The 27,085-nt window shown below is 36.5% G+C and overlaps 1 protein-coding gene across 1 annotated transcript in view; it reads left to right on the top strand.

Annotated features, from left to right (window-relative positions):
• Window positions 1-27,085, top strand: part of MDGA2 (MAM domain containing glycosylphosphatidylinositol anchor 2) — an 830,741-nt gene that overhangs the window by 336,180 nt on the left and 467,476 nt on the right. Inside the window, exon 2 of the mRNA XM_004270015.4 lies at window positions 19,122-19,261. Within this exon, the coding sequence (XP_004270063.2) occupies window positions 19,122-19,261 (140 nt within the window). The remainder of the gene's footprint in view (window positions 1-19,121; window positions 19,262-27,085) is intronic.

Genomic DNA, 27,085 nt, shown 5'->3' with positions numbered 1-27,085 from the left:
GGCTCCAAATCTTAGAGATGAACTACAAGATAATTTTAGTAATGCTGGGGGGAAAAAGTGCTTACTGTAAAGATTTGGAAATACAGATAACATTAAGAAAAAACAAAGATATCAGAAAATTTACTGCCCCAAGAACCATGATTGTTAGCATTCTGGTCAGCATCCTTCTAGACATGTCTCTAGACACATAGTTGCACATAGTACATGAACAGGGTCATAACACACGTTAGCAATAATTATGGATTTCTTTCCATGTCAATAAGCATAGATTCCATCATTTTATACTGGTTGTAGGAGAATCTGTTATTAATCTGGTACTTTATTGTTTGATACTTATGTTGGTTCTATACTTTTTTTTTTTTTTTTTTTGTGGTACACAGGCCTCTCACTGTTGTGGCCTCTCCCGTTGTGGAGCACAGGCTCCGGATGCGCAGGCTCAGCGGCCATGGCTCAAGGGCCCAACCGCTCCGCCGCATGTGGGATCCTCCCAGACCGGGGCATGAACCCGTGTCCCCTGCATCGGCAGGCGGACCCTCAACCACTGTGCCACCAGGGAAGCCCTGGTTCTATACTTTTATCAATCATTAAAAAAAATTAAGATTACTTTAATGGTTATACATGATCATATGTTTTCCCTCTTGTGTGATTATCTCTAAATTATCTTTTAGAAAAAATTTCAGAGAACATCTTTATAGAAATCTCCTTATATGTATGTCTGATTTGTACATGTAAAAACCTTACATTTGAATTTGAAAATATTAATGGCTTACACTTGCTGCCAGCTTTTGATGAGGTGAACATTCTTCTAATAAGCATTATTTATCACACTGTCACTAGATCCTTTGAGAGGGCTTTGATTTTTAATCAGTTTTACAGATACCAAAACAGAGGCACAGAAAGATCATTTGCTCAGTGTCACACAGTAAATGTCAGAGTGGGAATTTGAACCTGGGCACCTCAATTCAGAGACCTTGCTTATAACCACAGCACTTTATGTGATCCACGTTCTTCTCAAACTTTATTTTTAAAAATCAATGACATCAACATTTTTGTATGTAAATACATTTATAGCTACATACCCATGTTTAATAGCTTATTAGTTTTCCATATATGCTATTGTTTCCAGGTTTTCTCTTATAAGTATTGTAGTGGAAATATTTGCTTCTGTAGCTTTTGGCAATTTGTCTCAGTCAGCTTTTTTAAGAGATAGCCCAAATGTTATATATATTTTACATTTGGAATCTAAACTGGCAAACTGCTTACGGCAAGAAGTGTGCTGATTCCCATCTACCAAATATAGAGGTATATATTGCCTCAAGCTTACTCCAGAATTAGGTTTCATTTATTTATTTTTTATTTTTATCAATATCTTTGGCAAAAACAAATACTTTAACGGTTTAAATTTCTTTTTTTTAAACATCTTTATTGGAGTATAATTGCTTTACAATGGTGTGTTAGTTTCTGCTTTATAACAAAGTGAATCAGTTGTACATATACATATGTCCCCATATCTCTTCCCTCTTGCGTCTCTCCCTCCCACCCTCTGTATCCCACCCCTCTCGGTGGCCACAAAGCACCGAGCTGATCTCCCTGTGCTATGCAGCTGCTTCCCACTAGCTATCTGTTTTACGTTTGGTAGTGTATATATGTCCATGCCACTCTCTCACTTTGTCACAGCTTACCCTTCCCCCTCCCCATATCCTCAAGTCCATTCTCTAGTAAGTCTGTGTCTTTATTACCGTCTTGCCCCTAGATTCTTCATGACCTTTTCTTTTTTTTTCTCTTAGATTCCATATATATGTGTTAGCATACGGTATTTGTTTTTCTCTTTCTGACTTCACTCTGTATGACAGACTCTACTTCCATCCACCTCACTACAAATAACTCAATTTCGTTTCTTTTTATGGCTGAGTAATACCATTGTATATATGTGCCACATCTTCTTTATCCATTCATCTGTTGATGGACACTTAGGTTGCTTCCATGTCCTGGCTATTGTAAATAGAGCTGCAATGAACATTTTGGTACATGACTCTTTTTGAATTATGGTTTTCTCAGGGTATATGCCCAGTAGTGGGATTGCTGGGTCCTACGGTAGTTCTATTTTTAGTTTTTTAACGAACCTCCATTCTGGTCTCCATAGTGGCTGTATCAATTTACATTCCCACCAACAGTGCAAGAGTGTTCCCTTTTCTCCACACCTGCTCCAGCATTTATTGTTTCTAGATTTTTTGATGATGGCCATTCTGACCAGTGTGAGATGATATCTCATTGTAGTTTGGATTTGCATTTCTCTAATGATTAATGATGTTGAGCATTCTCTCATGTGTTTGTTGGCAATCTGTATATCTTCTTTGGAGAAATGTCTGTTTAGGTCTTCTGCCCAGTTTTGAATTGGGTTGTTTTTTTGATATTGAGCTGCATGAGCTGCTTGTAAATTTTGGAGATTAATCCTTTGTCAGTTGCTTCATTTGCACATATTTTCTCCCATTCTGAGGGTTGTCTTTTGGTTTTGTTTATGGTTTCCTTTGCTGTGCAAAAGCTTTTAAGTTTCATTAGGTCCCATTTGTTTATTTTTGTTTTTATTTCCATTTCTCTAGGAGGTGGGTCAAAAAGGATCTTGCTGTGATTTATGTCATAGAGTGTTCTGCCTATGTTTTCCTCTAAGAGTTTGATAGTGTCTGGCTTTACATTTAGATCTTTAATCCATTTTGAGTTTATTTATGTGTATGGTGTTAAGGAGTGTTCTAATTCCATACTTTTACATGTACCTGTTCAGTTTTCCCAGCACCACTTATTGAAGAGACTGTCTTTTCTCCACTGTATATTCTTGCCTCCTTTATCAAAGATAAGGTGACCATATGTGTGTGGGTTTATCTCAGGGCTTTCTATCCTGTTCCATTGATCTGTCTTTCTGTTTTTGTGCCAGTACCATACTGTCTTGATTACCGTAGCTTTGTAGTATAGTCTGAAGTCAGGGAGCCTGATTCCTACAGCTCCATTTCTTGTTCTCAAGATTGCTTTGGCTATTCGGGGTCTTTTGTGTTTCCCTACAAATTGTGAAATTTTTTGTTCTAGTTCTGTGAAAAATGCCAGTGGTAGTTTGATAGGGATTGCATTAAATCTGTAGATTGCTTTGGGTAGTAGAGTCATTTTCACAATGTTGATTCTTCCAGTCCAAGGACATGGTATATCTCTCCACCTGTTTGTATCATCTTTAATTTCTTTCATTAGTGTCTTATAATTTTCTGCATACAGGTCCTTAGGTAGGTTTATTCCTAGATTTTTTATTCTTTTTGTTGCAATGGTAAATGGGAGTGTTTCGTTAATTTCTCTTTCAGATTTTTCATCATTAGTGTATAGGAATGCCAGAGATTTCTGTGCATTAATTTTGTATCCTGCTACTTTACCAAATTCATTGATTAGCTCTAGTAGTTTTCTGGTAGCATCTTTACGATTCTCTATGTATAGTATCATGTCATCTGCAAACAGTCACAGCTTTACTTCTTTTTTTCCAATTTGGATTCCTTTTATTTCTTTTTCTCCTCTGACTGCTGTGGCTAAAACTTCCAAAACTATGTTGAATAATAGTGGTGAGAGTGGGCAACCTTGTCTTGTTCCTGATTGTAATGGAAATAGTTTCAGTTTTTCACATTGAGGATGATGTTGGCTGTGGGCTTGTCATATTTGGCCTTTATTATGCTGAGGAAAGTTCCCTCTATGCCTACTTTCTGCAGGGTTTTCGTCATAAATGGGTGGTGAATTTTGTTGAAAGCTTTCTCTGCATTGATTGAGAAGATCATATGGTTTTTCTCCTTCAGTTTGTTAATATGGTGTACCACATTGATTGATTTGCGTATATTGAAGAATCCTTGCATTCCTGGGATAAACCCCACTTGATCATGGTGTATGATACTTTTAATGTGCTGTTCGATTCTGTTTGCTAGTATTTTGTTGAGGAATCTTGCATCTATGTTCATCAGTGATGTTGGCCTGTAGTTTTCTTTCTTTGTGACATCTTTCTCTGGTTTTGGTATCAGGGTGATGGTGGCCTCGTAGAATGAGGTTGGGAGTGTTCCTCCCTCTGCTGTATTTTCGATGAGTTTGAGAAGAATAGGTGTTAGCTCTTGTCTAAATGTTTGATAGAATTCGCCTGTGAAGCCATCTGGTCCTGGGCTTTTGTTTGTTGGAAAATTTTTAATCACAGTTTCAATTTCAGTGCTTGTGATTGGTGTGTTCATATTTTATATTTCTTCCTGGTTCAGTCTCGGCAGGTTGCGCATTTCTAAGAATTTGTCAGTTTCTTCCAGGTTGTCCATTTTATTGGCATAGAGTTGTTTGTAGTAATCTCTCATGATCCTTTGTATTTCTGCAGTGTCAGTTGTTACTTCTCCTTCTTCATTTCTGTTTCTATTGATTTGAGTCTTTCCCTTTTTTTCTTGATGAGTCTGGCTAATGGTTTATCAATATTGTTTATCTCCTCAAATAACCAGCTTTTAGTTGTATTGATCTTTGCTATCGTTTCCTTCATTTCTCTTTCATTTATTTCTGATCTGACCTTTATGATTTCTTTCCTTCTGTTAATTTTGGGGTCTTATTGTTCTTCTTTCTCTAATTGCTTTAGGTGCAAGGTTAGGTTGTTTATTCGAGATGTATCCTGTTTCTTAAGATAGGATTTTATTGCTATCAACTTCCCTCTTAGAACTGCTTTTGCTGCATCCCATAGGTTTTGGGTCATCGTGTCTCCATTGTCATTTGTTTCTAGGTGTTTTTTGATTTCCTCTTTGATTTCTTCAGTGATCACTTGGTTATTAAGTATTGTAGTGTTTAATCTCCATGTTTTTGTATTTTTTACTGACCTTTTCCTGTAATTGATATCTATTCTTATAGCGTTGTGGTTGTAAAAGATACTTGATACGATTTCAATTTTCTTAAATTTACCAAGGCTTGAAATGTGACCCAAGATATGATCTATCCAGGAGAATGTTCCGTGAGCACTTGAGAAGAATGTGTATTCTGTTGTTTTTGGATGGAATGTCCTATAAATATCAATTAAGTCCATCTTGTTTAATGTATCATTTAAAGCTTGTGTTTCCTTATTTATATTCATTTTGGGTGATCTGTCCATTGGTGAAAATGGGGTGTTAAAGTCCCCTACTATGATTATGTTACTGTTGATTTCCCTTTTTATGGCTGTTAGTATTAGCCTTATGTATTGAGGTGCTCCTATGTTGGATGTATAAATATTTACATTGTTATAGCTTCTTCTTGGATTGATCCCGTGATCATTATGTAGTGTCCTTCTTTGTCTCTTATAATAGTCTTTATTATAAAATCTATTTTGTCTGATATGAGTATTGCTATGCCAGCTTTCTTTTGATTTCCATTTGCATGGGATATCTTTTTCCATCCCCTCACTTTCAGTCTGTATGTGTCTCTAGGTCTGAAGTGGGTCTCTTTTAGACAGCATATATGCGGGTCTTGTTTTTCTGTCCATTCAGCGAGTCTGTGTCTTTTGGTGGGAGCATTTAATCCATTTACATTTAAGGTAATTTTCAATATGTATGTTCCTATTACCATTTTCTTAATTGTTTTGGTTTGCTATTTTAGGTCTTTTCCTTCTCTTGTGTTTCCTGGCTAGAGAAGTTCCTTTAGCATTTGTTGTAAAGCTGGTTTGGTGGTGCTGAACTCTCTCAGCTTTTGCTTGTTTGTAAAGGTTTTAATTTCTCCATCAAATCTGAGTGAGATCCTTGCTGGGTAGAGTAATGTTGGTTGTAGGTTTTTCTCCTTCATCACTTTAAATATGTCCTGCCACTCCCTTCTGGTTTGCAGAGTTTCTGCTGAAAGATCAGCTGTTAACCTTACGGGGATTCCATTTTGTGTTATTTGTTGTTTTTCCCTTACTGTTTTTTTTTTTTTTTTTTTTTGCGGTACGCTGGCCTCTCACTGTTGTGGCCTCTCCCGTTGCGGAGCACAGGCTCCGGACGCGCAGGCTCAGCGGCCATGGCTCATGGGCCCAGCCGCTCCGCGGCATGCGGGATCTTCCTGGACCAGGGCTCGAACCCACGTCCCCTGCATCGGCAGGCAGACTTTCTTCAACCACTGCGTCACCAGGGAAGCCCCCCCTTACTGCTTTTAATATGTTTTCTTTGTATTTAATTTTTGATAGTTTGATTAATATGTGTCTTGGTGTGGTTATCCTTGGATTTATTCTGTATGGGACTCTTTGTGCTTCCTGGACTTGATTAACTATTTCATTTCCCATATTAGGGAAGTTTTCAAGTATAATCTCCTCAAATATTTTCTCAGTCCCTTTCTTCTTCTCTTCTTCTTTTGGGACCCCTAAAATTCGAATGTTGGCACGTTTAATATTGTCCCAGAGGTCTCTGAGACTGTCCTCAATTCTTTTCATTCTTTTTTCTTTATTGTGCTCTGCAGTAGTTATTTCCACTATTGTATCTTCCACGTCACCTATCCATTCTTCTGCCTCAGTTATTCTTCTATTGTTTCTTCTAGAGAATTTTTAATTTCATTTATTGTGTTGTTTATCATTGTTTGCTCTTTAGTGCTTCTAGATCCTTGTTAAATGTTTCTTGCATTTTCTCTATTTCCAAGATTTCGGATCATCTTTACTATCACTATTCTGAATTCTTTTTCAGGTAGACTGTCTATTTCCTCTTCATTTATTAGGTCTGGTGGGTTTTTACCTTGCTCCTTCATCTGCTGTGTGTTCTTCTGTCTTCTCATTTTGCTTAACTTACTGTGTTTGCGGTCTCCTTTTTGCCGGCTGCAGGTTCGTAGTTCCCATTGTTTTAGGTGTCTGTCCCTAGTGGCTAAGGTTGGTTCAGTGGGTTGTGTAGGCTTCCTGGTGGAGGGGTCTAGTGCCTGTGTTCTGGTGGATGAGGCTGGATCTTGTCTTTCTGGTGGGCAGGTCCACGGTTGGTGGTGTGTTTTGGGGTTTCTGTGGCCTCTCTGCTAATGGATGGGGCTGTGTTCCTGTCTTGCTAGTTGTTTGGCATAGGGTGTTCAGCACTGTAGCTTGCTGGTCATTGAGTGAAGCTGGGTCTTGGCATTGAGATGGAGATGTCTTGGAGATTTTCACTGTTTGATATTACGTGGAGCTGGGAGTTCTCTTGTGGACCAGTGTCCTGAAGTTGGCTCTCCCACCTCAGAGGCACAGCACTGACTCCTGGTTGGAGCACCAAGAGCCTTTCATCCACATGGCTCAGAATGAAAGGGAGAAAAAATAGAAAGAAAGAGGATAAAATAAAATAAAATAAAGTAAAATAAAATCAAGTTGTTAAAATAAAAAATAATTATTAAGGAAAAAATTTAAAAAGTAAAAAAAAAAAAAAAACGGACAGAAAGTATCCTAGGACAAATCGTGAAAGCAAAGGTATACAGACCAAATCACACACAGAAGCATACACATACACACTCACAAAAAGAGCAGAAGGGGAAAAAATAATATATCTTTGCTCCCAAAGTCCACCTCCTCAATTTGGGATGATTCCTTGTCTATGCAGGTATTCCACAGATGCAGAGTACATCAAGTTGATTGTGGAGGTTTAATCCGCTGCACCTGACGCTGCTGGGAGAATTTTCCTTTCTCTTCTTTGTTCGCACAGCTCCCATGGTTCAGCTTTGGATTTGGCCCCGCCTCTGTGTGTAGGTCGCCTGAGGGCGTCTGTTCTTGGCTCAGCCAGGACGGGGTTAAAGGAGCAGCTGATTCGGGGGCTCTGGCTCACTCAGGCCGGGGGGAGGGAAGGGTACGGACGTGGGGCGAACCTGCGGCGGCAGAAGCTGGTGGGATGTTGCATCAGCCTGAGGCGTGCTGTGCGTTCTCCCGGGGAGGTTGCCCCTGTATCCCGGCACCCTGGCAGTGGTGGGCTGCACAAGCTCCTGGAAGGGGGGTGTGGATAGTGACCTGTGCTCGCACACAGGCTTCTTGGTGGCGGCAGTAGCAGCCTTAGCGTCTCATGCCTGTCTCCAGGGTCTGCGCTGATAGCCGCGGCTCACGCCTGTCTCTGGAGCTCCTTTAAGCGGCGCTCTTAATCCCCTCTCCTCGTGCACCAGGAAGCAAAGAGGGAAGAAAAAGTCTCTTGCCTCTTTGGCAGTTCCAGACCTTTTCCTGGACACACTCCCGGCTAGCCGTGGCGCACTAGCCCCCTTCAGGCTGTGTTCACGCCGCCAACCCCAGTCCTCTCCCTGCGCTCCGACCGAAGATGGAGGCACAGCTCCTAGCCCCTGCCCACCCCGGCGGGTGAGCAGACAAGCCTCTCGGGCTGGTGAGTACAGGTCGGCACCGATCCTCTGTGCGGGAATCTCTCCGCTTTGCCCTCCGCACCCCTGTTGCTGCGCTCTCCCCGTGGCTCCCAAGCTTCCCCCCTCCGCCACCCGCAGTCTCCTCCCGCGAAGGGGCTTCCTAGTGTATGGAAACTGGAAACCTTTCCTCCTTCACTGGTGCAGGTCTCGTCCCTATTCTTTGTCTCTGTTTTCTCTTTTTTCTTTTGCCCTACCCAGGTACTTGGGGAGTTTCTTGCCTTTTGGGAGGTCTGAGGTCTTCTGCCAGCGTTCAGTGGGTATTCTGTGAGTTGTCCACGTGTAGATGTATTTCTGATGTATCTGTGGGGAGTAAGGTGATCTTCCCATCTTACTCTTCAGCCATCTTGATGCTCCTCTTGGTTTAAATTTCTTTAAAAATTAGGTAGATTGAACAACATTGAACATGTTTATAGGCCACTTGTCTTTGGAAGTATATTTTGAAAGGCACAGACTCAGCTGTGTTAAAACCCGGACACCTTAAAATCTGAATAACTTATTTGATCTAACCTCTAATAGATATGATCTCATCAGTTCTGCAGAGAACACTAGAAGAATTTCAAGCATAACATTTGAAGTTAGGTGAATTGTGCTGTGAGAATTTAAGCATAACAATTTTGTATTTAATGTAACGGGCTATGGCTACAAACAGTTATATATTTTTATGTATTCCTTGTTTCCTCAAAAAAATCAAGGAAATACTACTAATTAGAAGTTTGTAATAGAAAAAGGTTAATGGTAAAAAATTTAAAAATCCTGTATACTTTGTTAAGCATTATGGATCACCCATTTGTTTTGTTATTACTCTGAAGATTTTAAGATTTTGTGACACTGCAGATTTCTTATATTGTTTGTTTTATTAACAAATCCTAACATTAATAACAATTATGACAATTCTTAGAAAGGGTATTTATGAGTTCATTTAGGAGAATGTGGAAATTATTTAAAGTTGAGCACAGAGTCTTGCTCGATGGCAGACTGAAGGAGCACAGGTGATTGAGCAGGAGAGTGGGAGGTCCAGCCCCTGTGACCTGATGGTAGGGGATCTGGGAGATGGCAGGTCTAAGAGACTTCCTGGGGAATGCCGTGTCACATTGCCACAGAGGTGAACCACTGAGATACTTACAGGGACAATTTCAAAACTTCATCCTCAGACAGATGGAAATTAAATTGTTTGAACAGAAATTTTGGGTAGTTCCTCAGCTCCTGAGTATATTTCTTTGAAATTGTCAAGCCTAAATAAAAAATTAGAGGTTGAGTGATGATATTTACCAATAAGTGCTTCTGTTTCACATTTCGTGGTTTAGAAAAATGTTTTTACTTTGAACTTTTATGGTACTAAGTAATTTAATAAAAATATTCTTTGTCTATGGGACTATAAATGATTGATAATCCTTTTTTTGTATTCTGTTCTTTCCCCCTAAATTCTAAAGACAAAGGAGTGTCTGTCGTTTTTAAAATGAGGATGCAGCATGGCAAAATGAAAAAAAAACATATATATAACACAATTTTTTTCTAAAATAAGACAGAACTGTAGATGAAACTAAACTTTGAATATTCACTAACCTTCACTGGGGATGTCTTATTTTTTCAAATGGAAATTAAAAATATACTTTTTATGGTTTTAGATAGAACTAGAGGTTGTCATAAATAACAAGCTTTGCACAGGTTCCTGGTGTTTGCTAAGTTCTTAGTCTATGAGTGTTGCCTGGTGGAACCCGAATCATTCTTGCTTTGTGATAATTGCTCTTCTGCCCAGTTCTGAAGGGGACTCTGGGTGTGTGTCATTATCACACTGATTCCTCTATTCTGGGGTTTGAAAGGCATTTTTGTGACATGCTGAGGATCTTGTCCTTCTTGGGGCTAGTCACAAGCAGCAGCAGTGATTTCTCAATGGAGAGAAACAATGGAGAAATTGGCAGGCCAGATCCTCAAAATCCTCTGCCTGCCATTGCCACTCTTGGAGAAGCAAATTGAAGTTTTCATTTTTGTCGTATTCTGTAGTAAACCTCATTTGTTTTGTTGGTTAGCTAGACTGGAAGAAATAATAGCTGTCTCTAAATACCCAATTTGTGATTAAGGTTGGAGCACAATGATGACACTAATTTCATTTTAGTTAGTATTTGCTGGGGCTTTGTAGTTCTTTGCAAGAAAGCTGAGAAGCTCTTAATTCTAGAGAAGGGTGAGTACATTTAGGTATACATTTCAGTCCAGAGAGTTTAAAAATGATGTAATTAGTACCTGTGGATTCAGGAGTCCTGATCTCATAAGATGCTCTGATAATTCATGAGAGTCAGGAAGATTTGGTTCCAAGAACTTTGGAAGGTTCACTGACCACATGATATATAGCTTCAGACATTAGTAAGAGGAAACCATTTCACAAGTTTGATTTAGAGGGGGAAAACCTAATCAAGGTTTTAAGGATTAAAGGCTGACCCCTCTTGTAGCATTATAATAGTTTTTCTGCATCCTTTACTCTGCTTCCATCATGACTCAAAGCACATAAAGAATGGTACCATAAAAGAGGCGACTTCCTTGTGTTTATGTCAGTTTTTTTTTTTTTTTTGTAATGACAGTCTATGGCCTAGCTGCCAAAATTTCTGGAGTAGTTTTTTTTGGGTTTTTCCTCCTAAAATTTACTGATTAGATAGAAACATGATTCAACCTTTAGATGGAGACAATTCAGGATGTGGCATTGGATCCAATATAGAAAAAGGAACTTGTGTATAGAATCTCACATTTCTACCTACATGGGGAAAGCACAGTTCACCACAATATTTACCTTTAAGTGATAGCACACAGCTTAGTTCAGTCAAGTCCTTTGTGAGCAAAATATGAGATTAATGAAATATTTGATAACCTTTCAAATATTGCTTTCATATGTTTCTCCTGGAAAATACTGGGAAGAACATGGTGAAGGGCTTGGGGTAGGAACATCCACGTAGAGATGCAGATGTCTATGTCAGACTTTGGGGCACATGGTTCCTCTCCAGCACGCGTGTCAGAGGTTGTTCAAATGCTGAATTTGAAAAGAATGTTAAGAACCTTAGATTCAGTGAAATTTATATTTTTTTAAATCTATAAAACATACTAGGGTCTTTGAAGTTTTAGCCTTAGGAATTAATAGGTGATGTTTTGAGATGAAAACAAAAAAAAACGTATTTCTGATGAAATCTGAAGTTGTTAATGTAAAAACCTTAATTTAGTAATATTTAAAAATTTTATATTGTTTCATTTAAGAAGCATAGGACACATATGTCATTTTGTGGAAGATAATTCGGATTAATATTTTGCCGTTATGTATTCAGTTTTCTGTAAAGTTAGTACCTTGACTCGAGAATGTTAAAAGATGACATTACAAGGTAATTCTTTTACACAAAAACATTATTGCTTTTATCATTGTTTTTAACTTTAAAATTTAAATTGCATTATGGCTTTTTTTGTTTAACTTTAAAATTTCATGAACACAATTACATTGTTATTTAATGTCATTTTCTTCAGTGACAAACGTTCTTCCATCTTAAATAGTATCTATTGTATATAACAGATAACTTACGTTTAAATTAAAAATTTAAGCAATTTAAGCTCTTTGCTTTAAATTCTTGGCTAACACTAACCTAAAAAATCATATCAACCTCTGTTATTTAGGAAAAATTAATAGCTGCTTTCTAGAACCAGGGGCTTCAGGGTTTAATTTTCTTACCTTACTTTGGGCTTTGCAGAGTCTCTCAGGGCAGTTCAATTAATTTATAACAGTGCTGTTCAACGTGTGCTGAGGAAATAATACAAAATATCCAAAATCTTTCATATTTAGAGCCTTTCACCAAAGTCATACTGAGGTAGATATGATCTTCTTTTGATTAAATCCAGAATATCAATATGATCTTAGTACTTTCATATTATAACTCATCAAATTAAAGATAAAAATGTATCTCCCTCCAGTGGACAGGAGTACAGTATTAACCAAGTATGAGGGATGAGGGGAAAGAGGTAGGGAAGTAAATTCACATTGATGCTGAAATTGTAGTTAATTCAAAATAACCAATGGAATCAAACAACTCAAATGAGCTAAAAGCTGATAAAAATAATCTGTAAATTGTTTGTGTATCAAGATATTATCCTATTTGGGATTATTTAAATGACAATGACAGATGGATTTTAACTATTTTTTGAGGAAATTGTTGGAATGGACATATAAATTGAACATTCTGCTATCTGCATGTTTCGATATATGATTATATTCAAGGTTGTAAGAATAATAGTGGGAGGTAATAATATTTTTTTATTGTTTTGAAGTGTAGAACAAGTGTATAATTTTAAAAGATCCTCATAGTTGCATAGAAATGAAGCCTGGTAAACTAAGACTGAAGGAGATGTACGAGATCAAAATAATGACAAATAATTAGCAGTTAAGCAAAGTGGTCTTCTATATTCCTGCCTTATTCTTTTATAAATACAAATGATAGGGCAGATGAGAGACTGCTGTGGCCTGAGGATTGCAAAGCAGGTGTGGAAGTATGACATAGAGTGGGTACCATTATTTCTATTCATTGGCTGTGAAGGAAAGGCAAGAGGAGGCCTGTTGATGGGAGGATAAATGTTGTTTTGTCTCCATTCTTTAATACGGGAGAGATTAAGCATATTTATGTTCTGTGAGGATTAACCTTGATTTTTATTTTTACAGAAGAGATTAGACCATTTTGAGAGATTTCTGCATATTTGGTACAGAAGTTATCAGAGTTAAACTTGTAAAAGAGTAAAAGAACAAAAAGATAAGAAAAAAGAAAGAAAGTCAGGTTTTAGGGAAAATTAATTTTAAAAGAATGTTGAAGGATAGTAGAAAAATAGTGTAGTATTGGTAAAAGTTACAGTTTATGTTGGAAATACAAACATTATGGTTTGTTTCTTATAATGTAAATAATTAGTCTTTGCAATCCTGAGATGGTGGTATAAATATTGTTAAAATATTCTGTTTTATACTTACCGTTTTATACTTATCATTTCTTTTACGTGTGGGTAAACCTCAGGAGCAGTTTTACTTTTTGCCTGAAGCTTGGTTTGACCTGCTAAGACTTTTCTCTTTCTCAAAACTCACCTCCTTCATCTTTTGCCGCTATTGTTCTACAGCCAAATCTCACTTGAAATTCACCAATGCCCTCCTAACTATCATTGGCAATGACCTTTTGTCTATGCTCCTCCTAATTGACAGCTCTGTTGTAAGTGACAGTTTTGGACAGTTCACCATTCTTGAGCATCTCTTTGTGTAACTTTTAAAGCACTGCATTTTCTTTGTTTTCCTTCTACCTCTGAGTCTCTTTTCTTGGCCTCTCTGTATTCATAATCTTATGGACACCAATTCTCTATCAAGAATTCACATTCCTTGCGGTTCTATCATTATCCTCTTAATTTCTCCCTCTACATGCTCTGTTTTAGAGATTTTGTCTATTCTATTGCTGTCAGCCATCGACTACCATTTAAAAGCTCTAAATTTTATGTGCAGCAACAACTTTTCACTTGTTGGACAGCTCAACATCAGCATCTAAATCTAAAATTTTACCTACTCTCCCAAATGTTCATATTCTCCCCTTCCCTATCTGAGTGTTTGATATTAAAATATGTAATATAATGAGCCTAAGGCAAAAGACATTAGGCAAAAGAGTTGTCAACAAGAAGAGGGATAATTATAGACTATACCTGTATACACAATACTTAATTTAAAAGTCACATTGGGAGATTATTGTGAAAAAGGCGGGGAGGAGACAACTCATGTAGTATTTTAAACTAGTAACTCAGGTAGGAAAGAGAGAAAATAAGAAGAATGGAAGACACCATGCTTTAGAAGTACTATTCACATGTGCTACATTGGAATTGTGAAATAAGCAGAAGAGACCAATTATTAGGGCAATGTTATAGGCAATGTTATAGACCAATTATAGGCAATGTTAATTAGATAAATGTAAGATGTCATAGAAAACTGATAAATGTTTTATCAAATCAAGTAATCACTTAGACCAGTAGAAAAATAGAAGTAAATTTGATTATTGTTTTGTTTGCTTTACAGGCAAAACTGATCCTGCTAAGAGAGTGGTGTAAGCAGTAGTGTTAGTTCTGTTATCTCTGGCCACCTGAGAGTAGAAAGGTGTGAGACATTCTATCTATCTGTCTCTGAGTCTCTGTCTCTGAACAGAATCTAGAGTGTGTGAGAGATGATGGTGCAGGGTGGCTCACTGATGTCTTCACTGGAGCTTCTAACAGAGGTTCCGTGAGCTCCCTCTCTCCACACTAGCTATCCCAGGGGATCTGTGACCTGCGCCAAGAACATAAGTTACCTTGACCTAGTGTAGCATAGTGGTGAGATTTTACTGGCAACTTGAATTCCCAAAGAATATTTGGACCAGGGATTTGAAGGATTTACCAAAGTACAATGCTCTTGCTTGGGGTTCTTAGAAGAGAGAAAACTCCTAATACCAAACTTATTACTGGCTAATAACAGCATGTCCTTCAGAAAACATGGAAAAAGCTTCTCCTTCAAAAACACTTCACATCTAAGTCCTCACTCTAACAAAGCCCTCTGTGATTTGGGCTCAGAGCCCCTCATCTTAAGTGTCTCCCAACTGTGAATAATGGGGAGTCCATAGTGATCAAGAGAGTATTTTCTATTTAAAAATGTATCTTTCACCTATTTAACCAAAATATAAACTTCACTGTCATCTTAACTCCTGCCCCCTCGCTCCCTCATCAGTCAGTCCTCAAGTCTTGTCTAACAAGAACTCTCAAGTAGGTTTCTCCCATCATTTCCATTCGCAGGGCTATACAGTCTCTTATGTCTGGAGACATCATGACATCATGGCACATTGAGAGAGTGGCACTGGTGTCAAGGTTTGGAGTATATTATAAACTATGTGGACCACATGTTCATGTAGTTATTTCCTAAACACTGCAGGCAGTCTCTTATAGACATGCCTTGGAACACACTATTTCCTTTCTCTGGAATTCGTTTCACCACATGCATTTTTCCAAACCTAAGTTAAATGTCACTGGCTTCATGAAACCTGTTGGAATCCACCAGGCAGATTTAGTCAGCTTCTGCTTTGTCCTGTTATGGTCTTTTCACTTCCTTCTGTTAGAATATCTATTCTGCTCAACTGTAATTGTTTTATTATTTTTGTATTTTATATACAATATATATAAATTGGACAGACCCAATAGGCTATAAACCCATAGAGGGCACAGCTCATAGCATTAATCTTCATATCCTCAGCTCATAGCCTCGTGCCTGATCTATAGCAGTTGCTCAATAAATACATGTTTGAAAATCTGTATATGATATAAAAGGCTTAAAAGTGCTCTTGCTGTTGCCATTGGAGAATAAGAAAGAATTTGTGTTCTTTCTCCAACAGAATACAGTGAGAATTTGGTTTGACTTTGGATATACTCTAACAAGATAAAAGAATGTCTCTCTTTTGCCCTTTTAGGCTGACCTCTTGAACCCAAAGCCAGTTTATTCAAATTAAGGGAGTTGATATGATTAGTGTTAGAAAGATTTTATATAATGGGATTTGGCTTACTGCAAGCAAATTTGGATGAATACTAGTCTCTTGTAATATTTTAACATTTTAATTCATTGCTGACTCTACAGGGCAATGGGGATCATAACCCTTAGTCCAATTTCAGGATGATGAATTGAGGTTTTCTCTAACAAGGCAGAGGATAAAACATGTTTTGTTTCAGATATAGTACTGAAAATTGCATATATATTTAAAGTAGGCAAATTCAGTGCCATAATGGTTAATATTTTTGCTCAAATAGGTTAAAGTCCTTATAGTGATATATGCTTAAAATTATAAATTAATTATTAAATACCTACTTTGTGCTATGAATTATGTGATGTGGAATAGATGCTGAAAATTATGTTCATCCTTGTAATAAGGTGCTTCCTATCAAGTTAGAATGTTAAGAAAAAGGAGAATCTCTGGGCAATACAGATTTTCTGGAAAAAAGAGAAGAGAATCATTGCTAAGTAATCCAAGAAGGTTTCAGCAACATTGGTCCAAAGATCAGGGTGGGAATTCTAGATGGGGAAACATCATGATCAAAGACACTTGAATTCTCAGTGCTCTTTATCTTCCCACTGATGTTGGGCTGCTGTTACAGAGAAGTGGGATTTTGGGTTGGATAATCAGTATGAGGACCATTTACAGGGCACCTAAATGCCATGTGGGGTGATTTGGACTCTGTGAAATGTCATAGGGAGACATTATAGATTCTTAGGCAGGAATACAGCATGATGAAAAAAGAAGTTACAATATATTATTTGGGAAATTGTAAGATTTCATGGATTTGATAGGGACTGGAGACAGGATGGTGAATTGGGACAATGTTACACTGGTTACGTTTGGAACAATTATAGTGTTTATATTGCTGATCTAGTTATGGTGCTTTAACTTCATGAACTGTTTCTCAATCTTTTTTATTCCCCTAGTGTAGTCTAGGTCTAGTTTAGGAGTTATTTAACCCTACTTTAACTGTGCCAGGCATAGTTTTAATAGCATGAGGTAGTAAAAAGAGCGTAGGAACAGTGGTCCTGGTCTCATTTAGGCCACAACTAGCTGCAAGCCTGTAGCCAGGTCATCTGATGTCATTGGGCTTTCCTTCCCTAATTTGGAAATAAGAGAATTCACCTGGATGAATTTTAAGACCTTTTCAGTTGGACTTTCTGCAGACCAAAAGAGTTAAAGGAAGCTTCCAAAATTTTCATCTTATCATTGAGATTCTAAAGTACTGATCACATATTTTAATGCATACTAGGAAAAATACATCTTTAACATTTATAATTTGGTAGAATATTCCACCCTCCTATAAGATAGGTGGTAGGTTCATAATGACTACAGTATATAGGCAATTACCTTTTCCAAGAATGTGTTAAAATACAGAAGAAAATAGCAGAAAATTTACCCTTGTAGATGAACACAGTGTGCTTACTGTATAATTTAAATGTTTTAAATGAAGTTACTTATTTGCATAATAAGTATGTCTTAAAAATAACAATACTATTCATTGATTTGAAATTAAAACAAAAATAAGTGTAAATCTGGAAAAGATGTCATGTTACTATATAATTAGATGTATTAATAAACATGTGGGCTATCACTTAGGCTAAATTTGGCAAAGAAATATATTTCAAGGTAATGAATCTCTATTTTTTTACTTAACAATTTTTTATTTATATTTTGCAAGTGTTTATTGATTGTCATTAGTTTGTTCACCTCCATAATATGTATACAGTTGTATGACAGATGTTTTAAAATAAGTAGCTTTCTAGTATTACTTGTCTAAATTGAAGTTTAAATTTGATCACTATAGGAAATGATTTGTAGGAAACCTTGTGTGAAATATATCAGAATACCCAGATAAACACTACAGATGATTTCTAATGTCTTAAAACTAGGCAAATTATTACAGTGTCTAGACAGAGTCTGAAGACATGGTAGAAAATTTTTGATAAATTGGTTTTATAAGACCAAAAAATTATTTGGTTTGTTTAAGTTTTTAAACAAACTTAAAAAATTGTTTGGTTTATTTAATTTTTTAAACCAGTGAAAGGATGCATAACATGATGTTTAGTTACTTGAAAAAAAATAAAAGAAAAGGACATTTTATCCCATGGTGTATTTTCTTTAATAAACAAATATTTATAAGAGCCGTTAGAAAATTATTTCTAATGATCTGGTCTGAGTAGCACTGTCATTGTCATCACCTGGGATGTTCTATAAAAAGGCAGATTCCGGGGGTTTTCTGCAGACATAGCAGTCTCTGTGTATACCTCTGACATCTATGTTTTAAACAAGTTCCTGGGGAGTTTATTATGCATACTGAATGTAAGAACTACTCTTCTAAACTTTTTGCCTCCACTCCAAATGTATTACAAACAAAAATGCTGAATTCACAAATGGGGATGATCTCCAATTTGAAGCTAGTCACAGTAATCTCCTTGATGACAAGAAGCATATCTTATTATCTAAGTATTTCTCATACCAAAAGAATGTTTGCATACAATGGGTTTCCAATGATATGTAAGTCAATGAATGCTAGTCAGGTTTTATAGGCCCCTGTGACACTGAAGTCGGAGAAAATTATATTATGGAATTTGGACAGTTTCATGAGAAGTCTATCTTGAATCAGAATTTTATACTTAGACATCAGTGATTTATGGCCTTCATCAGTGGCTTAATTCAGTGATTGTCTTTTGCTCATATTAATACAGGAGTCTATAAATATTGAGAACTAAGTTGGTGTTCAATTCCAGATAACCAAATCTTCCTATTCTTTAGCTCCCTAGTTACACCACACGACTTATAAAATTAATAGAAAAATGGCAATGTCTTTAATTCACATTCCTTTTTCCTTTCTGATGGTCTTTCTTTTGTACTACCTAGTTTTTGGACAACATCCCTTACTATATTAAATTTTAGATTTCAGAGAGGAAGGGAACTATCACATTTTAACAATCAAGTTTTATCATTGGTCTTGTAATGACGGTGATTTACTGAATCACCAATTTTTCCCCATTACCCTATTCCCCTTTGCCATTTTCAGACTGTGTTGGTGACTGCAAGGTAAACTTGAACTTTTCTGTCCGGCAAAATCTTTAATCCCTTGGGGATGTTCAAAGTGTTAAGACTGATGGATCTGACAGTGGTAAAGTCTAATAAGAATTGCCATAACAACCATGATGATCAGGGGAAGACAGTTTGCTTATCTTTTTATGTATCTTGTCTCTCTTCTTCCTGATTCGACAGCTCCCCCCACGGTTCGTATTGTGCATTCAGGCTTGGCCTGTAACATTGAGGAGGAGCGCTACTCGGAAAGGGTCTACACTATACGGGAAGGAGAAACCCTGGAATTGACCTGTCTGGTCACAGGACATCCACGTCCACAGGTGAGTCCCGAACCGTGATATTGTGGAAAACTCTCTTTCACTTTTCTTAGAAGTCAAAAAGTGTACATTTTAGATGATTTACCTAAAAATGTGTTTGTGTGTGTATGTGTGTGTGTGAAATTCAAGTATGTGTGCAATGCAGGATAAGAGTAGTGACTGCTGAACATTCAAGCTTGAAGTATTCATGTGGATAAGACAAAAAAAAGAAATTTTTGTTTTGGTATTGTGAGAAATTTAAAAGACATTTCTAAGGAGGCTGTTAAAAAAGACAACTACAAAAATATCTCAGTCAGATAACAATTCATATGGCAAAGAGTTTATTTTAGAATGTGGAACATGATTTCACGATGACATAATTGCAGTGGAGGAAGCATTTGTTCTAAGAATGTGATGAATGAGGTCACATGTACTTTCCTTACTCCTAGTCATTATATCCATAGAAAACCTCGAAAAACAAATGTTTGTAGGTGCTCTATGAATTCAGGTTCTCAAGAGTCAGCAGCTACAGCTTTCATAGCTAATTTAGTAGCAGGAACAGAAATTGAGACTTTCAAAGGTCACTAAAATTACAAACAATGAGCAAAGAAAAAGCTTGTAGGAGTGAAAAAAGGAGTTAGATATAAGATAGTATAGTTAGGCTATGTATCTATGATGTAAAAATTTAATTCAGATACAGAATATTCAGGATGTTTTTATTCATTAATTGCCAATTCTTATTGTCATATATTTAACCTGACTGGTTCAAAATATGGATTGGTATTAAACACAAACAGTGTGATGGAAAAGAAGTCTCATTTGGTAGACAAAGTTACATATTTTAAGTATTTGTATTACAGAAAAAAAAAAATCCAGCTAACACGACTATATACGGGAAAGTAAAGAACAATGTGGAGATTATAAAGTCTCCCATCATTTCTATCTTGTCTTTTGGTCCTGTCATCCTTAACTCTTTAATCCTCAAGGATGTTTTGACTGTACAATTTTGACTCTGAGGAACAAATAAAAATAAGCATATGAACTTCACAGAACGAAGCAGTAGATTGATAAGACCATAAATAAACTGAAATGGTGAAATATGTTTTATAAAACTTATGCTGCTGATAAAATGGAAAACAGTAAAAGTAATCTAGGAAAAATTATTTTAAAATATTGAAAAATATTAAAATCCATAGTGGCTAAAATTGCAAATTATGACACTTACTAAGAACTGAAAATTTATTAAAGAATAAAATTGTCTCAATAAAATTGAGCTGCAGAAAATTTGACCCAATATAATTAGACTTAGTAGAAAAAATGATTGCAAAACTAAATATATAAGCACAGAAGCAATAATTGTTAAAATGTGATGTAGATGAAGCTGATATGTAAAGCATTTTTATTTTCAGATTTATGCAGAAAACAGTATAGTCCAATGAAAATAATTTTACTAAAATTAAAAAATGATAACACTAACTCAAGAATATTATCCCAAAGAAAGTTTAGTGTTGTTATAATTTGATTTTCTTAATTTATATACATAGAATAAAAATTCCAGAGTAAAAAAGTTGGGATCAAAGTAGGAAGGTCCGAGTAAACCTAAAAGAGGCCACAAGAGAAGACTCATTGATGCTCCCATTATTCCCACAATGAATGTACCAAGTTCTGCAGCTTCTGAACTTCAAATTTTACTTAAAAATGCAACTTATCTTTGTTTTTAAGTCATCCCAGCTGTTCCTCTCCCTCTATCTTCATCCTTACATTCCCTTAATATTAGACGTTTCTTATTTTCTCCATACATCTTCCCTTTCGTGATTCAGCAATCTGGATGCAATCTTTGAGCTCTGGCCAATCCAAAAGTAGTTCTGAAAAACAGGAGTAGGTTATTGTCTTATTTATTTTTCCTGAGAAATTCCATTTTTGGAAATGTTTCAGTGTGTTATGAGCCTATGAAAAATTTATTATTTCAGTATTATTATTTCTTCATTCCTAGAAGTAATTCAGGTGTTTGCAGGTGAATCAGTTTCAGTTTATATTGCATATTTGGAAAATTAACTGGGCCTCTTCTTTGTCAACAAACTGTATAAGGAAGGCTGACAGAACAGCTGGGCCTTTGTATCCTGTCCAAATACTAAAGGGCATGCTGTTGGCATCTGGTCCTGAGGATAATTTTTCTTGGCTGATACCATGAAGCTGGAATGACTTTCTTGCTCCTATGTCTAATCTAAATATGATAATGCAGTGAAAGAGAGAAGTTCCTCATTCACTCTTCAGAAGATTTCTTAATCTGTTGCCTATTCCTGTGGCAACGAGAGTCATAAAAATTTCCATTTCTACAAGTGTTCTAAGGCAGCATTTTTTTCTAGATTCTTTAAAATTTTCTTTAAAATAAAATAAGTGAAGAAGGTCAGTACATAGCAGTGGTTAAGAGCATGGTACTGGGACTGCCTGGATATAATCCAGGATCCATCATGACTACTAGTGTGACCTTGGGAAAGTTCCTTAACCTCTCTGTTCTCTGTGCCTCAGTTTTCTTATCTATATAATAGCGATGATGCTAACCATCTTGTCTATATCATAGACTCCTTTCAAAAGTTAAATGTATGTGTAAATATATATGTACATATATTATGTATATACACATATATATAGTACATAGTAAGCATAGTATGCTTACATAGTAAGCATTATATTGGTACATAATAAAATATATATTGGCTTTATATTATTTTTAAGTAATTTATATTTAGACTCCAACGTTGAACATATTTGAAATAAGTAAATTTTAAAAAAAGGGTCTTAGCATTTCTATAATCTAAATTAAATGCATTTCAATAAATTTCAATATTTTTCTGTTGTAATGCACTGCAGAGCTTTTGCATCTCTGTTAATTAGCTTTTTTTAGCTTGCAAGGACTAGAACTGTGTTCAGACTACCTCATTTAAGGAGGGCTTATTATAAAAGTATGTGGGAAGGTAAGAAAGAAAGGAGACAAGGGTTTGTCAGTAAATCTACCAACCTAATATTACTTCTGGATATCCATAATTTCAGGATTTTGCTACCTACTCTCTTAATTTTCCTTCTTTTCTTTTCTCCTTCCTTCCTTCTTTCATTCCTTCTCTCCCTTCTTCCCTCCTTCCTCTGTTCTTTCTCCCTCAATATTACCACACCAATAACAAATGAATTATGAATATAGTCTTCTTGTAAATGATTTAAACAATAGGATATTTGACATACTGGACCTGTTTTCTGCATCATGTGAGAGACTCTCCAACTGAAACAACTAATATTTTTTCAATGTATCTTTGGATAGAATATGGGAAAGGGTTTAGGAGAAGTATGCAAAAATTTATTAATCACAAATTTTATATCAGTGAGTAACTTCACAGTCCCCCCCCGCCCCCCCCGCCACACACACACCGTCTCATCCCCTGGTGACATACATCTTTACTAAGGTCATGGTTACAAGAGGAAATGTACTCACCATAGCTGTTTCGGAGAAAGCTTTTATAGCCTTTCTGATCATTGATGTCACACCTTCAAATAGTTTTGTTACCATTACTTTTAATATAGAATATGGAAAGCCTCTTTTGGTTCAACACTTTACTCCAAAACTACTGATACATTTTATTCCCAGTATATCAGCATTAACCAAAGGTTTTTTTTTAATTTAATAAAAATCCTTATGAATATAAAGGGTCATTTTTGTTCCTCAGGAGATCTGAATCCATTTGCAGTTATTTCAGAGTTTATCATTTGTTTAATTCCATGGACAGTCCTGATGTTAGAAGAAACATTTATCATACAGTTCCAGATACTTGCAAAAACAACGTTAGTCAGTGTACTTAATGAGATAATACATGTTGATCATTTAGTGGAGTACCTAGCAAAAAGTAAATACTTAGTCAGTCATCACCATATTTGTGATTCCATTATTGATACAACATAATAAATTTATTCTATAAAGTTAATAATTCTCAGCTATTACTGTCATCACTACACAATTGCAGGTAACCCAGTAGAGTAGGTGGAGTATTTCTTACTCTCCCCTTGAAGTTGGTTTTGATCATATGCCTGGCTTTAACTAATGTATTTTGAGCTAGCTGTAATCTGGGCCAGATGTATTGTCTGCACTGGAGCAAATTGATACACCTCTGATACTAGCTGGTATATAGCTAGTCATCTGATAAATGAATGCTTTTCAGTTCTCAAGAAGAAGCTGTGCTCTGCCCTGGGTCAGGATGAACTCTGTCACTCTCTGTAACATTATAGTGCACAAGGAATTTGATTATCTTCATAATCTACATAACATTATACTAGTCCATTATGTTCATTATATCATTTCATTTTGACCTTTTGAACAGGAAGTAGCAAGTACTTTGGATGCCATATAAGACAGACACATGCCAGAGGATGAGAAATACAGTACCAGAATAATAGTAGTCTGTCAAATTGGAGAAGATTTTTGGAGTCTGATGGTCTGGGGCATGCTAGGACATTCCATCTAAGGTTATAAAAAAGTTGTTGCTCCTCACAAGCCCACCACTAAGAAGGAGGTCCAGCATATGGTAAACTTTTTTGAACTTTAGGAGCTGCATATTACTACATTTGGAAATACTACAAGTCACTTTATCAGGCAACTTTGAAGGCTATGATTTTCAAGTAGGACTCAGAGGAAGAGAGGGCTCTGCAGCAAGTCCAGGTTTTAGTGCAAACTGCCTTGCTACTCAGGCAAGGTGTTGGACACAGATGCTGTGTGGATCTTTTATTAGGTCCTAAGAATAGAGTCACAGCACAAAACTTTAGATTCTAGAACAAAACTAAATTTTCTACAGCAGAGTACTAATTGCTGTTTGAAAAGCAGCTCTTTGGTCAATAGGGAGTAGGATCCAGTCGATACATGCCCCCTTGGTCAGGCAATTCTGTAACATATTCTACATGGCTCCTTAGAGGGTCCCAGTAGAATGGAGCCCCAGTCACTCTCAGCAGTGACTAGCATAATAACACTTTGTTGTATCGGTTTTTCTCCTTCTCTATGTCACTTTACACAGCCCCCTACTTGGCTTCCCTGGGATTAATTCTGAAAATAAACTATCTACTTGTAATCTCTTGTCTCAGATTTTCTTTCCTGAGGCAACTCCAGCATATGACAGTACGTATCTCCTGGACTCAAACCTAATGAGGAGTGTGTTTATACACCTAATCAATCCTAGTTTCTGCTCCCTTGCTGCTGACCTTAGGTTGCTTAATTCTGATTCAGAATTATTGTACTTCTACTTTTCCTGAAGACTTGTAAAGGTAAACCACAAGAAACTAGCCAAGGTAGGATGTTTAATTAAATTTCATTAAATTAGCATGCGTGTGGAGTATATTGTCCTCATTTATTCTCCTCATCTCTTGAAAAATATGTCTTCTACTCGAATTAAATCTAAGCATTGAAAGTTTGCAAGTTCATTTGCAAGGAATGTCATGTGATGGAGATTTACAATATAAATACAGACTGAGGATTTGTTTGGTTTTGACAGCTTTGCCTCTCATGGTCAAAATTGGATCTTCAGAGTGATCAGAAAATGGATATCAAAACAGAGTCAAAATAATTGAATATACAGATCACATGAAAGTTAGAAATTAGATGTCTCCTTTTGAAATCTACATATTTCAATGAGAAATATATAAGAGTGATGAGATCATAACCATTATTTTATTACAGCAGTTGACATGAAATAAGCTTTTTAAAATTATCAGGGCATTTCCAGAAGATAGAAGGAAATCAATATTGCCTATCAATATATAATTGAGAATCTATTAGTTGTATTGTACATAGTTAAAATGGATCATTTTACGGTAAATAGTTGCAATTCTGAATAACTACATAGACATTGATGATTTGGTTTTGTATTTTTATTATTAGAAGAATACTCCCATTGACATATTTTCAGATATGTATTATTTGACATATGAGGAGATTTTTAAGTGGTAGATATCCTACAATATAGTTTTTTTCCCTTAGGTTTTTTTTTTTTTTTTTCAGTACACGGGCCTCTCCCGTTGCGGAGCACAGGCTCCGGACATGCAGGCTCAGCGGCCATGGCTCACGGGCCCAGCTGCTCTGCAGCATGTGGGATCTTCCCGGACCGGGGCACGAACCGGTGTCCCCTGCCTCGGCAGGCGGACTCTCAACCACTGCGCCACCAGGGAAGCCCTAAGCGATCTTTTGCATTGCATTTATAATCAGAACAATTTACCATTTTGAATAACTCTTCACAGTGCCATCAAGAAGATGGACTGTAAGCAATCATTTTGGAAAGAGTTTTCTAAAATAATGCAAAAGCATTATGTGTGTTATATAAAATACATGGAAACACATTTCATGAGATATATAAATTCTACATCAGGTAATGTCTCATATTAGCCTAAAGAGTTCCCTAATTCCAAAATCGTACAAGTGCCTGAATTGCATAGTTGTACATTGTATTAGTTTTCTAGGGCTGCTGTAATGAAGTACTATAGACTAGGTGGCTTAAACAACAGAAATTTTTCTCTCACAGTTTGGAAGTCTAGAATTCTGAAATCATGGTGTTAGCAGGGCCATAATACTCCCTCTGAGATTCTGCGTAGAATCCTTCCTTGCCTTTTCCCAGCTTTTGGTGGTAGCCATCAGTCCCTGGTTTTCCTTGGCTTTCAGCCACATCATTCTAATCTGTGCCTCTTTCGTCACCTCTGTGTGTGTGTGTGTGTGTCTTTTGAATGGCATTTTCTTCTTCCTGTAAGGACACCAGTCATATTGGGTTATAGGCCCACATACTCCAGTATGACCTCATTTTAGCTAATTACAGCTGCAACAGCCCCATTTACAAATAAGGTCACATTCTGAGGTACTGGGAATTAGGACTTTAACATACCTTTGGGGGCACACAGTTCAACTCATAACATATATTATTTGTTCTTTTAAATTAGATAGTTTATACCTTTGCTGGGCATATTCTGGGGCTGCTTTTAAAGAGCACATTAGACATGTAATGACTGCTGTGCATCGTTAATCTTGAAGGAATTTACAGTGCTTTGCCTACTGATTTACTATATTTGTTGTCTCTTCCACTTGTCTGCACTCCTTTCCCTTGGCCAGCTGAGTCAGTGGCTTATTTATCACCTCTTTCATAAAGTCTTGCTTGGTCAAAGAGGCTTGCTTAAATGTCCCTTCTATGTGATCCCAGAATATCAGGCCATTTCTTACCATAATACATCATAGGGTCCTGCTTTGGGGAGTGAGTGAGAATTTAGACTCTGCAGACAAACTACATAGTTTCACATTTCACCTTCTCTACTTTTTCAGCCCTGTGAATGTGGGTAATATATTTAACCTTCCTTTCAGTTGTTTTCCTCATGTACAAAATGACAATAGTAGTAGTAAATATAGGTTCTTTAAGAATCAAATAAAATCATACAAGGGAGGACAAAAATCTTGAATAACGATGATAAGCATGATAGAAATAATAAAATAGAATAATCGTATTGTTTTTCCATTTCCTGTCTCTCTCACTGAGCTGTAAACTAGAAAGCAAAGGACTGGGTCTTGCATTCCCATTTTCTATCACAGAGTGAACATATGTCATGATTTGCCTGGGACAGTCCTGGTTTATAGCTATTGTTCTGGTACACTTGTTGATGTCGTTGTCTCTCAGTCCCCACAAGTATCCTGCTTTGGAGGATAAACTATATGAGACCATAAACATAAAAGCTTTCACATAGAGGATCTCATTTATTAAAGGAGTAAATGTGGCAGGCATTATCACTTGGGGTTAACTGTTGAATATTTTAATTAATTCTGTTCCTTTTTAAAAGTACTAA

Source organism: Orcinus orca, chromosome 2 (assembly GCF_937001465.1).
Source record: "Orcinus orca chromosome 2, mOrcOrc1.1, whole genome shotgun sequence".
In the NCBI taxonomy this organism is placed as follows: Eukaryota; Metazoa; Chordata; class Mammalia; order Artiodactyla; family Delphinidae; genus Orcinus; species Orcinus orca.
This window is presented reverse-complemented; position numbering and strand designations above follow the sequence as displayed.